Source organism: Magallana gigas, chromosome 8 (assembly GCF_963853765.1).
Source record: "Magallana gigas chromosome 8, xbMagGiga1.1, whole genome shotgun sequence".
NCBI classification, from domain to species: Eukaryota; Metazoa; Mollusca; class Bivalvia; order Ostreida; family Ostreidae; genus Magallana; species Magallana gigas.
The window spans coordinates 50,726,418-50,746,687 of NC_088860.1; the positions used below are offsets into that span (position 1 = coordinate 50,726,418).

Consider the following 20,270-nt stretch of genomic DNA (forward strand, 5'->3'; position numbering starts at 1 on the left):
AATAGGACACCTGAGTGACTCAGATGACCTTAAATAATGCTCATCTAATGTATACCTAAATTTAAATCAATAAACGAGATCGCTATATATTTTTTTTCTGATCGATAACAGCCGGCTTACAACGTTATACACCATACCTATGTTGAGTGGTGTGGGTTATTTAAATTTCTAAAGCAAAACGCTTGTTCTACACATTGATTGACATGCCGTTCAGGAGAAATTATTGTGCAAAGCCCAGTACATGTAGGGACTTGACACTTTCAGATGGCAGCACAGTGTAGATTTCTTAAGTGTCACTTATTTCTTAGGTTGATACAAATACATGTCAAGTTATTTTTGACTATCAAGAAGGTAAGATAATAGCATTTTATAGTAAATATGCCGATTATTTTAATCGATGGATTGTTATAGATTTTTATTTCAATTGAAATGAAGAAAATGCCTAACAGAATTGAAGTTTTCTTTGTATCAATAAATTGTTTCTATGTGTTCCTTGTAGATATATGGGTATTTACATGTATTACATATTTATTCCTCAATTTTTTGAGAACATCTATTATGTTTCATAGTGGAACTTTTAAGACTGAAATCTGACCAATCTACCAGATATATTTAAACGACAGGTCGGCGTATTTATACGCATTCCTTTCACCTTACAGACTGCTTTCAATTGTATTGATCAGCGCAAAAATGTTTATTTGTCTGGCTTTGATAAATAATGTTCAAATTTTTCATTGATGCCTTATTGAAGGGTTATGTGTTTACTTGCATTGTTTCAATCAATACTCAATGTGAAGGAAGTAACATTGCAAAAATATATACCTTACACTGCAATGCTAGCTACTTTCTTACCTTACATAACTACTAAAGAGCGATTTTTTTTTATATTAAGGTAAAAATTGAAAAACTACCCATAACGCGTTAGCGGGTTATGCAATATCTGCAATGATCGCTTCCTCCAAAGCCCTTATAAAACATCAAAGAAAGATTTAACTTGTTTACAACATTTTTTTTTAATGTGACAAATTGATTTTTGTTAAAAACCCAGAACATATTGGTTCAGTTTTACTAATTTTTCTACCAACCCAATAAATATATCATGAAATAAACATAGTTTTGATTAAGCACATTTTCATTAGAAATGAAAAAACAGTATCGGATGTACTTCAACACGTGGATTGTGAAAATTTTTAAAATTTCATATATTTACATATTCTGGCTTGTCGGGACCCCCCCCCCCCTCCTCCACTGACAACTGTTAAAAAAGAACCTCAGTGAAATTCAAGTGCTCCTAAAACTGAAATTTATATGTAATAATAAGACACCAAGTCCGATGGTCACATTAAAGTTCGGTGGTCACGCCAAAATCTGATGGTCTGTTCTACAGCCGGGTGTTGTCTTCATACGTTTGTTTCGTCACGTCAAATCGACTTTATTGTGACATCGCTGCTTCACTTCACTTATTCCTGTTCGCTCTTTGGGGAGCATAGGGTCGCAACCACTCCTCGCCAGCGGACTCTGTTTTGGGCGACTTTCTTTAACTGGGCCCAGGTGAAGCCTGCCTCTTTTGCCTCTGACTCTACTGATCTTCTCCAGGTTTGCCTAGGTCTCCCCACCTTCCTCTTTCCCTGTGGGTTCCAATCCAGTGCCTGTCTGGTGATGTTTTCTGGGGGTTTACGTAGAGTGTGGCCTATCCATCCCCATTTCCTCCTCTTTATTTCAATGTGGATGGGATCTTGTTTGGTCTTTTCCCATAGGCTTGTGTTTGATATGGTGTCTGGCCACCTGATGTTAAGAATATGGCAGAGACATTTGTTGACAAAACACTGGAGTTTGTTATTGATCGTTTTTGTTACCTTCCAGGTCTCCGAGCCATACAACAGGACTGATTTTACGTTTGTATTAAAGATTCTTGATTTGGTGTTGATGGAGAGTGCTTTTGAATTCCAAATTTGACGTAGGGTGTTGAATGCATGTCTTGCCTTGTTGGTACGACTTTTAACGTCGTTGTAAGCGTCCCCATCCTTGCTGACAATGCTTTCTCTAATGTTTAACTGAATTGGTGTATTCTGTTTTTTGTTCATTCTCATCACCTCTGTCTTTTTAATGTTTATTTTTAGGCCAGTATTTTCTGCTTCTGCTACGAGGCGTGACAATTTCTCCTGTTCATGTTGTTGTTTGTGGGAAAGCAGGTCAATGTCATCTGCAAAATCCAGGTATTCGAGGTGTTTGGTGAAGTCCATTGGATTCCTGTTTGTTGCCTTGCGTTGTTTCGTTCATGATCCAATCAATAACAATTAAAAATTTTGTTGGTGAAAAAATACAACCCTGCCTTACTCCTGTTTCTACTTTAAATGGATGTGTTAGTGTTCCATTGTGGATTATGTGACATGTGGCGTCGTCGTACAGGTTTATAATGATGCTAATGAACTTCGGTGGTATTCCATAATGTTATATTAGCGTCCAGATGGTTGACCTATCGACACTGTCAAAAGCTTTTTCAAAGTCCACAAATGTTGAATATAGTGGAGACTGCCACTCAATAGACTGCTCTATGATTGTTCGAAGGGTGGCAATTTGGTCCGTGCATGATCTGTTCTGGCGAAACCCTGCTTGCTCTGGTGTTAGTTCCTTGTCCAATGCTTCTTTCATTCTTTCCAACATTACATCGCTGCTATATATACAAAATTAACAACTAAAGATAAACAATAGAGAAAGAGACAAGTAATTAAAATTAACAGTGTTAGTAAGGGAACGTCTTTACAGCGGTGAACTGCGAGAACTAAGAATAAACAAGTTTATGTTGCATTCAACAACAATGTATGTGTTGCATTGAAATGTGCTTCAATTAATTAGCAATGAATGAATTAGTACGTCGATGGTAAACGCATAGAGTAATCTAACAAGGTGGGACTGTTTATAAAATATTAATCATTTATTTTTCTTCTTTATTCTGGATTCAATCTTAAAACCATTAGGCTTTGGAGTATTTCAACATCGGACGCTGGCGATCACATGCAGACTTTGACATGTCAGACCATCTTGGTTTCGCGCAGACCTATAACATATGTAGTTACGTTTTAATTTGAAAAATGTTCCAGACACAAATATTTGCTAAGTGATATCATGATATGAATAAAGTAGTATCGTTGGGATCTGTTTCACTTAAAGCAGATATGATTTCATAAAAAGCATTTAGTCGCCATATTAGTTTCGATCGCTCCTCTACTGATACTGGGGTATATATATACCGGTCGAGAAAGTTACGGTCGGTTGCTTTCCGATCGAGGCATTCAGGTGGCACGGACTTTTAAATGCATGAACTACACACATGTAGTAGTAAAATGTTTGTGATCAAGAATAAAGGAAATGGCAATCAATAAAATACAAAATTAATATTCTTTGAAAGAATTTCTAAGGTATCTGTATTATTTTGTACAGATAATGCCGCCTTACTTCACATGTACATCGAACACGTGCGTCGTTCATACAGAGTGCATAACGTCTGCATCTTTTTAAAAAACCCGGCGGCACTAAATCCAACACAGTTACGAAATGATAGTAAATCCAAGAAAGTAACAACGTAACATGTTTCCAGCGGTTTCTACAAAAACACTCTGTTTCTAAAATCCATGAGAGCATTGACATTGCTCGATCTGCCACATTGTGTGGTTGCGTATGTGCAAAGTTATAACATACACAGGAAAATAGTCTCAGTTATTGAGGATTTTTGAAGTATCTGCGCCTGGATTTCAGTCAGTCTTGTTTCTTCATTCCTTGCCAGTGCAGTGGTTGTCATATTATTCTTATTCAAAACGCGTATCTACACGTCTTTGCGTCCAAGGTAACGTGTTCAGGTGTATGAAATACCTGAATGCGATGAAACATGAATAGTGCTCATGGCCTTATATAGGGGCTGTGTAGCGATAAGCAGAACAATATAAATCGACAACTCATATGGCGGTAGTCGAAGATAAAAGGGAAATAATGCGTATTTATGAATTCATGTCAGCTTTAACTTGTAAAACTGAGTATCAAATGCGCCAAACATATTCGGGAAAACTTAAATGATTTTCGCAAAAGTAAATGTTTGACCTTCATTACAACTAAGACTTGCTTTCAAAAAAAGGAAGGCAGATAGTAAATGTAATTATAAAGTCATAGAGAAAAATCTCTGATTAAATATATTTGTAAATTCTTGGGTGATAGTCTTTAAATAAATAGCAATAAAAAATTAGCAGTAAGAATCGAGACAAATATTTATTTATAACACTAACAGTCAGAATCGAGAGGAATGTTTATGTCTGTTTATAAGTGGTTGAAAATAGAAAAAAAAACAAGTGTGAAGACAATAAATTTGAAATATCAGACAAAAGTATTTGTGCTGTCCTCAGCGAAAGAAAGAGACTATGCTTTGTCTTTATAGTTTATTAACCCAGCATTACTGCCGAATGACAGCGTAAATTCTAGAGAAAAAACAAAATACAAATGTTTACTTACACATTCACAAAAACACATTTGTACTAGAAAGTATTGGTATTACATGTAAGATATTAAAGGATAAATTCACCAAATAGTAATGCTCAAATGTATTTACCCTGTGGGCCTCTATTTATAAGCCAAAGATGTAAACCTGGCTGCACAAGCCATGCGGTTTTGATTTCTTCTTAAACTATATCCGGATATTCTAAATACCCGTAAAAGATATAATAGAACACTTAAAGTACTTCCGGTTACACTAATAATCCGTAAGAAAAACAAACGTAACAGAACATTCCCCGTCTGATTTACAAGTTAATCACTAAATTAAAGAAATAAACTTAAATCTAAACAATGTTTTCAGAATCATTTACAAATTCAGTCACGTGTTCACGAATGAGTTCTAGTTATCAACCAAAAGAACAAGTTCCGTATTGGTCTGGTGTATTCAACATTTTTGCCATCACGGTGTACTCGAACAATGACTTTACGAACTTTTCCATCGTCACTTGGTAATACCTTCACAATCCTGGCCAATGGCCATGAACGCCTTGGTACGTTGTTGTCCTTCAACAAAACAATACTTCCTTCCGTCAGATCCGGAACTGCAGATGTCCACTTCCTGCGCGTTTGAAGCGTATGGAGATATTCCTTCTTCCATTTCTGCCAGAATAATTCTGATAAACACTGCACACGTTTCCACTGCGCTCTATAGATATCTTTCATGTCCAAATTTGAATCACACTCAAACTGAGTTTTAGCTTGACTGTCATCTTTGTGCTTTGTTCAGGAGAGAACATAAATAGGCATTATGCCTGCTGTTCAATCTATTTCAATGAATCTATATACTTGAATGAAATACTTCTTAAATTAATCTTTGTGCGTCAGTAGTAAAGCTGGAGAAAGAAAAATAGGATCCTCTGGGACTGTAGATATGGCTGTGATCGGTCTTGAGTTTATAATTGCTGAGACTTCTGTTAGGAAGGTTACTAAGACTTCATGGGTCAGGGTTTTGGTCGAAGCATCCAAAAGTAGAGCATCCGAAATCCGCCTAGCTGTTCTAATCATACGCTCCCACACTCCTCCCATGTGAGAAGAGTGGGGGGCATTGAAGATCCCTTTTGTAATACCTTTTTCTTCCAGGTAAGACTTTGATGTTGTATCTTCAGTATTCATACAGTTCAGGTTGAGAGTGTTGGCTGCCCCGATAAAATTGGTTCCTCTATCTGAGCGAATTATCTTGACACTGCCCCTAATGGCCACAAACCGTCTTAACCCATTAATGAAAGAAGAACTTGAAATTTTCTCCAGTGCTTCAATGTGTACGGCTCTGGTGCACAAACATGTAAATAAAACTGCCCAGCGCTTGTTGTTCACTATTCCGCCCCTAGTTTTCCGGGTCATCACTTGCCAAGGTCCGAAAACATCTAAGCCTACGTTCATAAAGGGGGGTCCTGCGATTGAACGGTCTATTGGTAAATTGGCCATGAGTTGATTTTGTTCCTTTCCACGCAACTTCTTGCAGGTGATGCACTGATATACGAGTGACGACACCAATCGTTTACATCCTGTAATCCAGTAACCACTTGATCGAACAGCGCCTTCTGTTATGTGCCTCCCCTGATGGAATACCATTTCATGGTATGAGCGAATCATTTGCTATGCCAGGTGAGACTGTCCAGGTAAGATGATAGGATTTGTCTCAGTATGACTGAGATAAGCATTTTTTAATCGTCCTCCTACTCGTAAGGTTCCATCACTGTCCAGGAATGGATTCAGCTGTACCAGATTGCTGTTCTTGTTTATCTGACACTTTCTTCGCAAGGCATCAATGTCCTCTAAATAAAATTTCGTTGGGTCTCTTTGACAATGAAAGTTTAGGCCTCCTTCATATTCTGGGGATTTAATTTCTTTGGCTCAGACAAATGCGTCATCTCTCTTTTTGCTTTGAATGACTTGATAAATTGTTTCAGGTGGGCAATGGCTCTCACTAATGTTATCAAGCTTCCGAACTTTCTGAATCTGTTGATCAAAGGCGTTTCAGCTAGCTGCGTCTTCTGTACGATAACGTCTGTTCTTATTTCCTTGTCATTTTCAGGGTCTAACAATGGAAACACTGTATTGCGGTGAATACATTCCTCACTGCTTTGCAAGAACTCGGGTCCATTTAGCCACATGCTGTCCTGAAGTTTTGACGAGGGAATGGATCGTGTAGCTAAGTCAGCTGGGTTATGCTTGGTGTTCACATATCTCCAGTCAGATGGCTTCTTATTTGGTCCACTCGGATTGACACGTACATGTAGAAACGTCTCGTGGTGTTGTTGATATAGCCCAGAACCACTTGGCTGTCTGTGTAAAATTTGACACTGTCAGGCTTGATGTCGAGTGATTCTCTAATAATCTCATGAATCTCTATGGCCATCACAGCAGCGCATAGTTCTAGTCTTGGTAGGGAATGTCCTTTTGTTGGAGCTAACTTGGCCTTTCCTATCAAAAATCCAATACTCACACTGTTGTCTGAGAAACGAGTTTTCAGATAGGCGACCGCCCCAATAGCTTTCTCCGAAGCATCAGAGAAAATATGTATTTCTGTATTGGTGGCTTTAGGTAACTGAGAAGTGTAGCACCTTGGGATCTTAATGTCTTTCAATGATTCTGAGGAATTGATCCACTCACTCCACTGATTCATGTATTCTTGAGGAAGCTCATCATCCCAGCCAGTAGTTCCTTGGGAAATTTCTCTCAGAAGCGTTTTTCCTTTCATCTTCACGGGAGCAATGAAACCAATAGGGTCAAAAATGCTGTTAATCAATGACAAAATGCCTCGTTGTGTAAATGGTTTTATCTCTAAAGGTAAGTCGAACATAAAACTGTCTGTTTGTAGACTCAAGTAAGTCCAAGACTCTGATGAAATGGTAAGTATTCGTCAGTAAAGTTCAGGTTCTGAATCTCCTTTGAGAGGTCTTGGTTAGGGAAGTGTTTCATAAGCTCCAGGCTGTTTGATGCGATTTTATGAAGCTTCAAGTTTCCTTTATTAGCCAGGTCCATTTGAGTTCTCTTTATAATGTCTACTGCCTCTTGAACTGTTTGGGTTGACAATAGACCGTCATCCACATAAAAGTTTCTCATAACAAAGTTTTTCACATTTTCATCACTTGCTTCTACAGTTTTTCTGAGAGCATAAGTTGCAATCGCCGGTGACGTTGTGTTACCAAACACATGTACCTTCATTTGGTACTCAACTAAGTCGTTGTTCATATCATTCCCTCTATACCAAAAGAAGCGAAGATATATGCGATGATCTGGTTGAACATAAAATCCATAGAACATTTGCTGAATGTCCACTGTTACTGCTACCGTTCCTTGACGAAAACGTAATAGAATTCCAAGAAGATCATTAGTCAGGTTAGGTCCAGTCAGCAATACTTGGTTTAACGACGTGCCTTGACACTGCGCTGATGAGTCAAAGACCACGCGAATTTGTGAAGGCTTTTTTGGATGATAAACGCCAAAGATAGGCAGGTACCAGCACTCTTCTGTGTCGGGAAGTGGAGATACTTCTTCGGCAAAACCTTTGTCCAATATGTTTGACATAAATGTCAAAAAGTGTTCTTGCTTTGTTTTATCTCTCATTAAGCTTACTTCAAGAGACTTTGCTCTCTTCAGAGCAAGTTCTCTGTTGTTTGGTATTAGTGGTCTATCTGGTTTAAATGGCAAGGGTGCTTCCCAATTTCCTTGGTTATCTTTTACCAGTCCTGCTTCCATGATCGTTTCAAATTGTCGGTCTTCAATTGATTTCCCTGGTTTGTTGTCGTTCCTTGTTTTGATGAAAAGATAGCTGTCTGGTTCACAGAACAAAGCGTCAAGGTTACTCTCTTTAACATGAAAATTGTTGATGCACGGAAGGTGCAGACTTGGTTGTCCATCATGAAGTATGAACGTTTTGTTCACATTCACTTGACTACTTCTATGAGCTCTTCCAATGCAAGTTTCTCCTACGATCACCAATCCCAGACTGATCTTTTGTCCATAAGGAGAATTAGAGCTGCCAATATGTTGGTCTTGCACATAGTGAACTCTAATGATGTCTCGTCCTAACAAAAGCAGTGTTTTTGTATTGAAGTTTATTGGTGGTATCAAGTGCGCTACATCTTGGAGATGCAAGTAACATCTTGCTACTTCTGCTGTGGGTATTTCGTCTTTGTTATCTGGGATTTTATTGCATTCAATCAATGTTGGTAGGTGAAGTACTGTTTGGCCATCTAACGACTCTATGATGTAGTTTGATGCTCGTCGGCCTGAAGTAGGTGTGTGCCTGAACATGACGACAAGGTGTATTGTATTTCTGATCCTTTTTCACCAAAGATACCAAAGAACTCTGAACGTGCCAGCGACCTATTACTCTGATTATCAATGATACAGTATGTCTTAATTGCTTTCTCTGGTTGGTCATATGGGTATTGTCACTTGCACTTTCTTTGCACAGGATTTTCTGGAAGCTCCATCTTTACAAATCTGAGTACACTTTGACACTACAGGTTGTTGAGTGTTAACTTGAACGTTGCTAGTGGGTGCTGTATCTTCCCCGCCATGCCTTCTCCATCCTTGAGAAACCATACTGCTTGACCTTTGGTTCCGTGTTGCTTCTGGGTCATGAAGTCCAGTCGGATGATGGTTGCTTCGACAAATGCCACATATCACAGTTCTCACTCTGCAGTCTTTGGTCATGTGTTTTACAGTACCACAACATTTGTAACAAAGTCCATTTTCCTTCAAGAATTGTTTCCTTTCTGTTAAGGATTTTGATCGAAATGTTCTGCAGTCATTCAGAGAATGTTTTATTCCATGTATGGGGCATAATTTAGTGTCTTCAAAAACACTCTGAGTGATGTCAGTTTTGTTTGTCGTAATCATGGTGTTATGGATTGCTTCTCTAGGTTTCCATTTTGGTTGTTCTCGACTAGCGACAGTGTAGGACTGCGAAGTCTCATATTGGAAGCTTGGGTCATTCTTCGAGAGGAGATACTTCAAGTTCTCTAAGAACACTCTGGAATGTAGTCTTCCAACTCACAAATGTTCCGGGAATGTCCATAAACTTTGACAATCTTAATTTCAAAATGTCTTTCTTCACCAGGAATTTAGTCATTTCGGACATGTATGTTTGTTGTGTCGGTTGTGATCTTGGTTGCACATAATATGGTTCGGGACGTTGCTGCACAGGGAATTGTTGCGGATTGTTTGGTTGTTCGATCCTGCTCGGTTGCAAAGGTACAGGCGGTGCATGCATATGCACAGATTGCTGAGAGTTTGGTAAATGGCAGGTTTGGTGTGCATAAACACTAGGTTGTTCAGAATAGAATGTCATGTTTTGAGTTTGGGGAATTAAATGCACTGATGACTGGTGGCTGTAAGGTTGCATTAAAGTTTGTGAATCTGGGTGTCTTGTTCTGGTCTGCTGTTCACTGGGAAGCAGTGAAAACTGGATACCGTGAATCTGCACTAATGACGGTTGTGTTAAGAGTTGTTGTCTGGGGGGTTCCATCTTCACCGAAGGTACATACGTTCATGCCTCATTGGAATAAACGGGTCCATATAATGTATTACATTGTACATTCACAGATGATGTAACGGGTTCTTGTACAGCGGAATGCTCGATTGGAAGTTGCGTCGCAGGAAGGAATGTTGTGCTTTTGGGCACAAATTGCTCGGAAGGTTGTTGCACACTCACAATCACAGGCTGTTGGTCTGATGTTTGTTGTTGAGTTGTTTGTTGTTGAGTTGTTTGTTGTTCGGATGATTGTTGTTCAGCATATTGTTGATGAAAGAGTTGTTGTTCTTTGTACAAACGAACGTCGGTTGGTTGTTGGGAATCTTGATGATCGATTGTTTGTTTAAGAAACGTTTGTTCACTGTCAGTTTGTTGTTTTATTGTCTGTGGAACAAGTGATTCTTGAGGTGGGTAAACTGATGCAATGAATGACTGCTGTTCTGTGATGTATTGTTCTGTTCTTTCTTGGGGGTCCTGTTCTTCATAGTTTGAGAAAGTGTCAAATATTTTAGAATTCTCTACCTCATCTTCGAAAATCTTCAACTCAGCCTCTGCCATACTTAGACTCATTTTAGCATCCAGAACATCCATAGTTGCTTGGATTTCAGATTTGTCTACGGTTAATTTCCGCCTTGACTTTAAATTCACTTTCTAGTAGTTCTGCCTTCATTTTCCTGTATTCAAGTTGTTTCTTTTCATACTCCATTTGCACCCTAGCCGCTTCGGCCTTAAATTTTCGCTCTAATAATTGCTGCATCGGAAAGTAACTTCTACTTGATGAGCCAGATTGTTTATAACTATAATTTGATTTATGAGATGCAACTTTTCTGTTCCCTTGTTTGTCCTGCATGTTTCCTGTAAAAGCCCAGGAATTTACTGTGCTGTCCTCAGCGAAAGAAAGAGACTATGATTTGTCTTTATAGTTTATTAACCCAGCATCACTGTCGAATGACAGAGTAAATTCTAGAGAAAAAACAAAATGCAAAAGTTTACTTACACATTCACAAAAACACATTCGTACTAGAAAGTATTGGTATTACATGTAAGATATTAAAGGATAAATTCACCAAATAGTAATGTTCAAATGTATTTACCCTGTGGGCCTCTATTTATAAGCCAAAGATGTAAACTGGCTGCACAAGCCATGCGGTTTTGATTTCTTCTTAAACTATATCCGGATACACTAAATACCCGTAAAAGATATAATAGAACACTTAAACTACTTTCGGTTACACTAATAACCCGTAAGAAAAACAAACGTAACAGAACAGTATTGCCAGTGATTCAAAGCAAGCACGATTTGGAATAGTCTCTATTATCCAGTGTTCATGTCCTTTCAATTCATCAACTAGCTTTTGTTCTATCGTAAGGGTTTATCTCTTACACACAAATGACGCTTTTAATTTCAGCTGATATGTTTAACTTAATATATAAATTTAACATGTTTATTTTCAATACAAGTATTTGAAGGTAAACATATTTTTCGTAATAAATTTCTTATCTCAAGGCTTTATTCAATTCAATAGTTTACTCTTTTCATTTCTAAATTCTCCATTCTCTTTGATCACTTTTTAGCTCACCTGAGCTGAAAGCTCAAGTGAGCTATTCTGATCACTTTTTGTCCGTCGTCCGTCTGTCTGTCTGTCCGTCTGTAAATTTTTTACATTTTGAACTTCTTCTCTAAAACCGCTTATCCAATTTCAACCAAATTTGGCACAAAGCATCCTTATGGGAGGGCGAATATAAATTGCAGAAATAAAAGTCTGATCTGTATTCAAAGCGGAGAAAACCTTGAAACTGTAGAAAAAGGGGTCCAATTCAACGATGTTTAGCATAAATTATCCTTATGGGAATGAAAATATAAATTGCAAAAATTAAGTGATAATTCTGTTTCAAATCTGAGTTCTTACGAAAATAATAATAAAGGAAAGGCGTGTTTCAATCGTTTTAATAGCTTCGGGCTCGGCATCCGGTAAAATGGGTAGACAAGACTTGGCCTGGGCGAAACAAAAGATTGGCAGTTATTAATCTGCCAATCTTATTAAAATTTCAGGATATTTGATGGACCAGTATATTTGTATTTGCTGTAAATATTGCTGCAAAATAATGCGTATTTGGAATTGACGATTGCCGATCTGCCCCGGCTTTTATTTTGCCACGGCCCGGGTTTGCATACCCATTTTACCAAGACTCGTATTCCATACTTCTAAAACGAGGTTCTTTGTTTAAAGCAGCCATGACATTATACGAAAAAGGGTCGATCTGACTATGATGAATTTGCTTGTTGTGCAACAGTTCGCGAATGAAGGGAAATTTTTGAAACATGCAAAATATATTCGTGCCGATTTTGTGAAGTAAATTGAGGCTAAATATTTCAATGCCATGAATGCGTTGATAGTTTTCACACATGACGTTGGTGTTAGCTTGTTCTGATTTTCGTTTCGTTTTCATTATTTATGCCTTGTAACCTGGGAACTATCGTCTGTATTTCGTGATTTTTACGTATCAAATCAAACAGAGACTTCGGCAAAGCAAACAGTTAACTGTTTACCTGCGCAAATTAAGCAAAATCTGATGTATAAAAAAAGTACTGAAGTACAATTCATTCTATCGGTAATTCGGCATTATCTTTTGCGTAATGGTAGATTAATGCAATAGGTTTTGTTGAGATGCTCGGCATTTTCTCGAGTTTATTCAGTTTAAATTAGAGTTTAATATCGCTGTCGGAAATATGTAGGTATATACATGTACATGTATATATATGATTCATTTCGAAAAAATAAATTGTGTTCTTTATTTGTTATAGTGCATGTTTCTTGTGTTTAATTGTTTACAATTTCTATTTACTAACCATATTTGAGTGTTAAGCTTCGAATTATAAGCAAGATACATAGATTTGCTCACAATTCTATGTTTGTACACAGATCTTAAAAACTAAAGATTAAAAAAGTAAAAAAAAATTGTCAATATTTATTAAGAAAATTTTCAAAGTCTGTTCTTCCAGAAACCAACTTTAACAACTTATTGTATTGTAAACTTAACCTTTTTAGCTCACCTGAGCCAAAGGCTCAAGTGAGCTTTTCTGGTCACAATTTGTCCGTTGTCTGTCGTCGTCGTTGTTGTCGTCGTTGTTGTAAACTTTTCACATTTTCATCTTCTTCTCAAGAACCACTGAGCAGATTTCAACCAAATTTGGCACAAAGCACCACTACCGCGGTAGGTGAAAGGGATTCAAGTTTGTTCAAATGAAGTGCCACGCCCTCTTTAAAGGGGAGATAATTGAGAATTATTGAAAATTTGTTGGTATTTTTCAAAAATCTTCTTCTCAAAAACTATTTGGCCTGAAAAGCTTAAACTTGTGTTGAAGCATCATTAGGTAGTGTAGATTCAAGTTTGTTCAAATCATGGTCCCCGGGGGTAGGGTGGGGCCACAATAGGGGGATCAAGTTTTACATAAGAATATATAGAGAAAATCTTTAAAAATCTTCTTCTAAAAAACTATTAGGCCAGAACAGCTCTAATTAAAATGGAAGATCCTCAGGTAGTGTAGATTCAAGTTTTTTCAAATCATAGTTCCCGGGGGTAGGGTGGGGCCACAATAGGGGGGTCAAGTTTTACATAGGAATATATAGAGAAAATCTTTAAAAATCTTCTACTCAAAAACTATTAGGCCAGGAAAGCTCTAATTAAAATGGAAGCATCCTCAGGTAGTGTAGATTCAAGTGTGTTCAAATCATAGTTCCCGGGGTAGGGTGGGGCCACAATTGGGGGATCAAGTTTTACATAGGAATATATAGAGAAAATCTTTAAAAATCTTCTTCTCAAAAACTATTAGGCCAGGAAAGCTCACATTTGAGTGGAAGCATCCTCAGATAGTGTAGATTCAAGTTTGTTCAAATCATGGTCCCCGGGGTAGGGTGGGGCCACAATTGGGGAATCAAGTTTTATATAGGAATATATAGAGGAAATCTTTTAAAAATCTTCTCCTTAATACTATTTGGCCAAGAAAGCTCAAATTGGCATGTAACCATCCTTAGGAAGTGTAGATTCAAGTTTGTTCAAATCATGGTCCTTGGGGGTAGGGCGGGGTCACAATGGGGGATGAATTTTTATAGATAGAGAAAATCTTTAAAAGTCTTCTTCTCAAAACTATTAGGCCAGGAAAGCCCAAATTTGAGTGGAAGCATCCCCAGATCATATAGATTCAAGTTTGTTTAAATAATAATCATGGGGTAGGGTGAGGCCACAATGGGGGATGAATTTTTACTTAGGAATATATAGAGAAAATCTTTAAAAATCTTTTTAAAGACTATTTGGCCAGAAAAGGTTTAAACTTGTGTATAGGCATCCTCGAGTAGTGTAAATTCAAGTTTGCAAAATCACAGTCCCTAGTGGTAGGGCAGGACCGTGATGGCGGTTTGAATTTTTACATAGGAATATAAAGAGAAAATCTTTAAAAGTATTCTGGGAAAGTTTTCGGTTCAAAACTCAGTACTTAGTGTGAAAGCACAGGTTATGCAGATTTAAGTTTGATGAAACCATGATTCCTTAGAAAAAAGTGGGGCCATGAAATGGGGGTGGGGGGGGGGGGGGGGTGGGGGTTATATAGGTATAGAGAAAAATCTTCTTACAGGTACAACAACAAAAGGGGCTTGGTATTTACCAAAAAATAAGAGGTGGATAAAAATTGGCAGATTTTCAATTTTTTTTAGCAAGATCTACTGTACTCAGTTGTCAAGATATTCTGATACTGTAATGCTAATTTGATCAGAATTAAGACAATTGTTGCTCAGGTGAGCGATGTGGCCCCTGGGCCTCTTGTTTTCCTTTCTTCCACAACTATTTCTTCTGTATGTCTTTTGTTTGAACATATCTCTATGCCGCTTTCCCCCCTTTTTTTTTTTATCTCTCCTTAATGGATGATTTAAATTATGAGATTTTTAAAATTATATTTCTTTGAACAGGTTGCATATTTGAATACATAAACCTTCTACCATGGACAAATCAAGCTCCCTGTATAGAGTACATCAGTGTTCTAAGTGTACGGGGGACACAGAATATTATTGTGTCTCGTGTGCATGTAATATGTGTCTCCACTGTAAAGTGAATCATCTAAATGATCTCAAAACAATAGACCATGATATTGTAACTAAACGTGAGAAAATCAACAGCATCCTAACAAAACAAATCTGTGAGAGACATCCTTGCGAAAATTATAGTGAATACTGTGAACCTTGTGCACTCCCTATATGTAAACATTGCACAGAGCATAGAGCACATCGTTGTTTAGATATTCAAAGAGCATACCAAATAAATCGACAAGAACACAGAGAAATCATTCACACCATTAGAAGTGAGGCACTCTTTCAAAGAACCAATCTCCTGACAGGAATCAAAGTAGACATCAAAACCTGTCTCACAGAATTTTCTCTATTTAGATCAGAAATGTTAACAAAAGCACAGATATTGAAAAATCTAACTGACACACACTTACAGCATATTGACGTCAAACACAGATGTTTTAAACCGAAGATAAAAATGAACAGACATATTGTCATTCTACAGAGATATGAACACAAATATGAACAGTCATCAATTAATCCGGTACAATTCCTCCTGTCCATTAAGGCAACCTACTTCAAGAAAGTACATATTACAATCCACACCAGCCAGCACTTACTGACTGAGCCTCTTAACGGAAAGAGTGTGATGAAGTCATTGACTGGTATCCAAATCACGGAGAAAGAAAAACGTCGTATTAAAAACGAGAATCTGCTGAAACTGATGCAAGGTCCTGAGTGGCATCAATTGTATGCAGTTTCAAATGTAAATTCCTGTGGTCATATTTCTCGCGTAACATCCGACCGCGTTTCGGTTAGTGATTTGATGGTAATTGCTCTGAAAAGCGCAGGAGGTGGCAATCTTCATCCTCAAGGTTCTTTTGTGAACTGGTTAGATTACTATAATGATAGTTGTGGATCACACACACTTAACAATAAAAATGAATTATTTTATATAGGTGAGGATTTAAACATAAAGAAATTGTCAAAAGATGTGAAAACAATTACATTATTTAAAGAAACAACAAGCTCTTCATGGGAACCCCGTTGTTTGCACTGGTCACCATATTCTGGTGATCTACTGGTAGCGATGGTTGATAGAGAGGATGGAGGGGCAGTTTACGTTATCCGCTATAATCAGGCCGATCAACCGACACAGACCATACAACATAGCAATGAAGAATGGAACGGATATCCTTATTATATAACAGAGAACAACAATGGGGATGTCGTGGTGTCTGACTATATGTCTGGTGCTGTAGTGGTGACAGAGTGTGGAGGAAGACATCGTTTCTCCTACACAGGACATCCATCAGGAACAAAACTAGCGCCACGTGGAATCTGTACTGACGCGCTGTCACACATCCTGGTGTGTGATGTAAACACCAACACAGTACAGATGTTAGACAGCGACGGTCAGTTCCTGTCACATCTACTAATAAGACCATCGGAGATATTCTGTCCACAGAGTCTTTGCTATGATATGAACACTCACCGACTCTGGGTCGGGTCATGCATTAACAACACGCTGTGTGTCTACAGGTATATTACCAGACGTGACGCAGACACGGGTAAGTTTGATTACAATACCTGCAATGTTATTGTTTACAAGATAATCAAAAGGATGAGATTTACGCACGATAAGATAGGATTAACGCTCGATAGTACAGTGTACATGCACGATTCGACATGATTGATAGATAAAATAGGAAATGATAAACGATTGATGATCAATATAAACGTGTTATCGCTTCAAACAACTCCGCCATTATCATTATTATGGTATAATTTGTTATGAACACCCACAAAACTAGATATACTTATGATTTTGTACTCAGCAAGATATGATAATGGTTTAATAAACTTTAAAACTATGGAAATTTTACAGTCCTTTTAAAACATGTTAAAACATCTCAATCTTCCATTGTAGTGTAGTTAGCATAATTGTGATTGCAATTTTCATACGATATTTCTAGCTTTTTTAAACTACCAAAGATATTTAAAAAGATATTGCGGCAATAACATGTCTTAAAAATGCCTGAAAAAAACGAAGTCGGCTGAACGCGCAAAACAGTGCGTTAAAAAAAATACTGTGTTAACTTTGGTTTATTTTAGTGAAACATTGATAGAAACGGTTCTGTTTATGGAGGAGACATAAAAACATCGAAATATTTCAAGATCACTTATCTACATGTGATAAAAGCGTTATTCTGATGAAGTCTGCGATTGAACCCTCTGACCAAACGGTGAATGCGGCATATAACGCTTGATAAAAACGAATGACTACGAAGTTATAGAAACAGCGTTATATCTCAACGTCAGATTGGGCTGTTATGTATTTTAATGACAATTCTAATATAAGAATGTACATTGCTCTGAGTTTTATACACTAACATTATTATAGTCTATAGCCCTCGGTCTTTTCGTCACTGACAATTTGATTTCGTACTTTGTTTACCTCAAACGGTGTCTCTTCTGTTTTGCTTTTGCACTCGTGACCTTTATAAGACTTCTTCTTAATTCGAATAGAAGAGTGATTGTTATACTATTTACCTTAATAATACTCAAATCAAAGCAAACCACGTTATATGCGACAAAATATCTCAGTTATACAATAACATTTCAGAATTTTTTTTGAGAATTCGGAGTAAGCAATGTTGAAAATTCGTCTCTTTAAGATAGTTCTTAATTGAAATCTAAGAAAAATGTTTGACTAGTGTTGTTTCGATTCGTCAAAAATGAATAGTCCCAGAAGTATTGATTTGTTTTCTATCTCAAAATGAATTACTTTTTTAAACTAATTAATATATTGATTAGGAAAAGTAAGTAAAATTCACCAAATTACTGTTAATGTACATAAGTACGTTAGCTAAAAGAAACAGCCAAATCATCTTCTGTGAGACTTTGAGTCTGACATCATCATGATTATTTCGTGCAGTCCGTGATATTTCTTGGGTCGCTGTAGGTTTCGACCAATCGAAAAACAGGGCGTGTCAATTTTAGTCCTGTCACTTTCTAATCAGTTTCAGTCGCTGTAGATTTCGACCAATCGATAAACAGGTCATGTAGGTTTTAGTCTGGCTGTTTCTATAGAGCTATGAATTGACTATAAATTTCCGTAAGAAATAGAGGGAATAATACTTGGTAGATGTAAATATAAGATAATGTATTCAAACCTTATAAAAATTAAATACATGTAAGAGAAATTGTTAGTATTGTAATATTCTCTTAATACATTAGGCAGGCAAATTTAATTTGAAATTATTATTATTTATGGGAGTTGATCTTGTCTTCGAAAATTTATTTGTTTATTTTAAGGCATCATTTTATAAGTTTAAATTAATTTCGTTCTGCTCGTTTCGGGAAGTACCAAAAGCTACTATATAATTACAAGACTAACCCGTTGCGCCGTATGTTTGTAGATGTCTTTCCAGCCACAACTGTTATGACGGATTCCGAAAATGAAATCCAAATCACAGAGACAGAAATACCACAGGAGGGAAATGATTGTTTGCTGAAAATTATGTCTTCATTCGAAATAATATACTCACTTGTGAAATATGATTTCGTTGTCGTTAGTCACATTTCCTGTGTGGCTTCAGACCAGGTATGGGTCAGTGATGATGATAGCAATTTTATCTTAACAAACACAACAGGTGATGTACTACATCGTGTGGAGGATTCATGTAGTGGTTTGTATGGATTACACACAGTGAACAGTGAAGGTGAATTAATTTATATAGATGAGAATTATAACATCAACAAAATGTCAAAGGATTTAAAAACAACCACCACCTTTATAGAGACAACAGACTCTAGATGGGAACCACGGTGTGTGTACTGGTCCCCGTCCACTGGGGACCTACTGGTCGGGATGAGTAATCGGAATTATAGAGAGACGGGCAATGTATCAAGGTACAACCAGAGCGGACAACTTCTACAATCAATACAACATGACAACACAGGACTGGGGTTGTATAGTAGACCCCGCTATATAACAGAAAATACCAATGGAGATGTCGTGGTATCTGATCATGACGATTACTCTTTGCCTGGTGCTGTAGTGGTGACAGAGCGTGGAGGGAGACACCGTTTCTCCTACACAGGACATCCATCAGGATCAGGACTAAAACCACGTGGAATCTGTACTGACGCGCTGTCACACATCCTGGTGTGTGATCATGTTAAAGTACATATGTTAAATAAGGACGGCCAATTCCTGACATATCTACTGACAGATTCACGAGACTTCGGAGGGCCATGCAGTCTTAGATATGATGTCTTCACTGAACATCTTTGGGTCGGATCACATAGCGACAAGGTGGCTGTCTACAAATACAAAGACGACCCCGAGGTTTCGACAGGTAAGGTAATCGGAAATAATTATTTGTCATGCTGGTATTAAAAAGATAATTGTTACTATGGTACACAATTGGGGATGTCAATTTAACAAGTCTCCAGTACTCGACAATTTCTCGGTCACAGCTGTCATCGATATAATATTTTTAGTGACAATGACAATTTATGAACTGCATAAATTACATCACAAAAATTTGAACAATAATACATATAAAACATACATTGCATGCACTGGAGTGACAATACAAAAGTGAAAAAAAGGAAAAAGGAAAACAATATGATTATTCTAGAGAGCTAACTCTCTTAATTATAACTTTAATGAATTTACACAGATTAATCAACATTTTTTTATCATTAGTATTAAAGAGTTGTTGAAACTTGTAAACATTTGGTTGTGTGTAGAAGTATGAAGGTATGTATAAAACTCTCTTATCTTCCTTTGTTATATCTGTACAATGAAATAAATGATGAAATTCATCTCATATCTAAATACAGCTATATATTGTACATATACGGTTTTCACGAGGTTTATCATACCATCTACCTCGTTCTATAGGTAATTTAGCATTACTTGTTCTAAAAGTACAAAAGATTTCTGATATTTGGAAGGCAGATCTAATAAGTATTTTTCCAAGGATAATGTGGTTTTAAAAATTCTATAGTTAATACCATTTGAAGAATTATACATTTCACTATTCCATGACTGCTTGAATTGGTCTAGAAGTATATGAAAAACAGTTTTCTTAAGCCACTGGATATTTACATTTTGTTGATACAATTTAAACCAGGGTCTGTTCATTTTACCCATTGCATATTGTAGTTTT

The 20,270-nt window shown here is 37.1% G+C and overlaps 4 protein-coding genes across 4 annotated transcripts in view; 1 reads left to right on the forward strand and 3 right to left on the reverse strand.

Annotated features, from left to right (window-relative positions):
* The first annotated feature begins 217 nt into the window (after window positions 1-217).
* Window positions 218-20,270, forward strand: part of LOC109619741 (uncharacterized) — a 31,361-nt gene continuing 11,308 nt past the window's right edge. Inside the window, exons 1-3 of the mRNA XM_066068507.1 lie at window positions 218-351; window positions 14,992-16,658; window positions 18,510-19,451. Of these exons, the coding sequence (XP_065924579.1) occupies window positions 15,023-16,658; window positions 18,510-19,451 (2,578 nt within the window). The 5' untranslated portion in view covers window positions 218-351; window positions 14,992-15,022. The remainder of the gene's footprint in view (window positions 352-14,991; window positions 16,659-18,509; window positions 19,452-20,270) is intronic.
* LOC136271040 (uncharacterized) lies at window positions 4,870-5,883 on the reverse strand. Its single transcript, XM_066070116.1, has 2 exons — window positions 5,470-5,883; window positions 4,870-5,259 (listed from the first exon to the last, which is right to left on the reverse strand). Exons 1-2 carry the CDS (start codon window positions 5,881-5,883, stop codon window positions 4,870-4,872), a joined length of 804 nt encoding a protein of 267 aa, XP_065926188.1.
* Window positions 6,722-7,243, reverse strand: LOC105344439 (uncharacterized). The gene has a single exon (XM_011452224.3). The coding sequence runs from the start codon at window positions 7,241-7,243 to the stop codon at window positions 6,722-6,724; it is 522 nt and encodes a 173-aa protein (XP_011450526.3).
* On the reverse strand, window positions 7,366-8,802 carry LOC136271041 (uncharacterized). The gene has a single exon (XM_066070118.1). The coding sequence runs from the start codon at window positions 8,800-8,802 to the stop codon at window positions 7,366-7,368; it is 1,437 nt and encodes a 478-aa protein (XP_065926190.1).

Bases quoted from the DNA above. Each gene is read 5' to 3' on its own strand.
- LOC136271040 (XM_066070116.1), bottom strand. From the start codon at position 5,883: ATGACCCGGAAAACTAGGGGCGGAATAGTGAACAACAAGCGCTGGGCA. The intron at 5,260-5,469 runs GTAACCTTCCTA...TCCTGAACAAAG, and splicing joins CCCTGACCCATGAAGTCTTA to CACAAAGATGACAGTCAAGC.
- LOC105344439 (XM_011452224.3), bottom strand. From the start codon at position 7,243: ATGAAAGGAAAAACGCTTCTGAGAGAAATTTCCCAAGGAACTACTGGC.
- LOC136271041 (XM_066070118.1), bottom strand. From the start codon at position 8,802: ATGTTCAGGCACACACCTACTTCAGGCCGACGAGCATCAAACTACATC.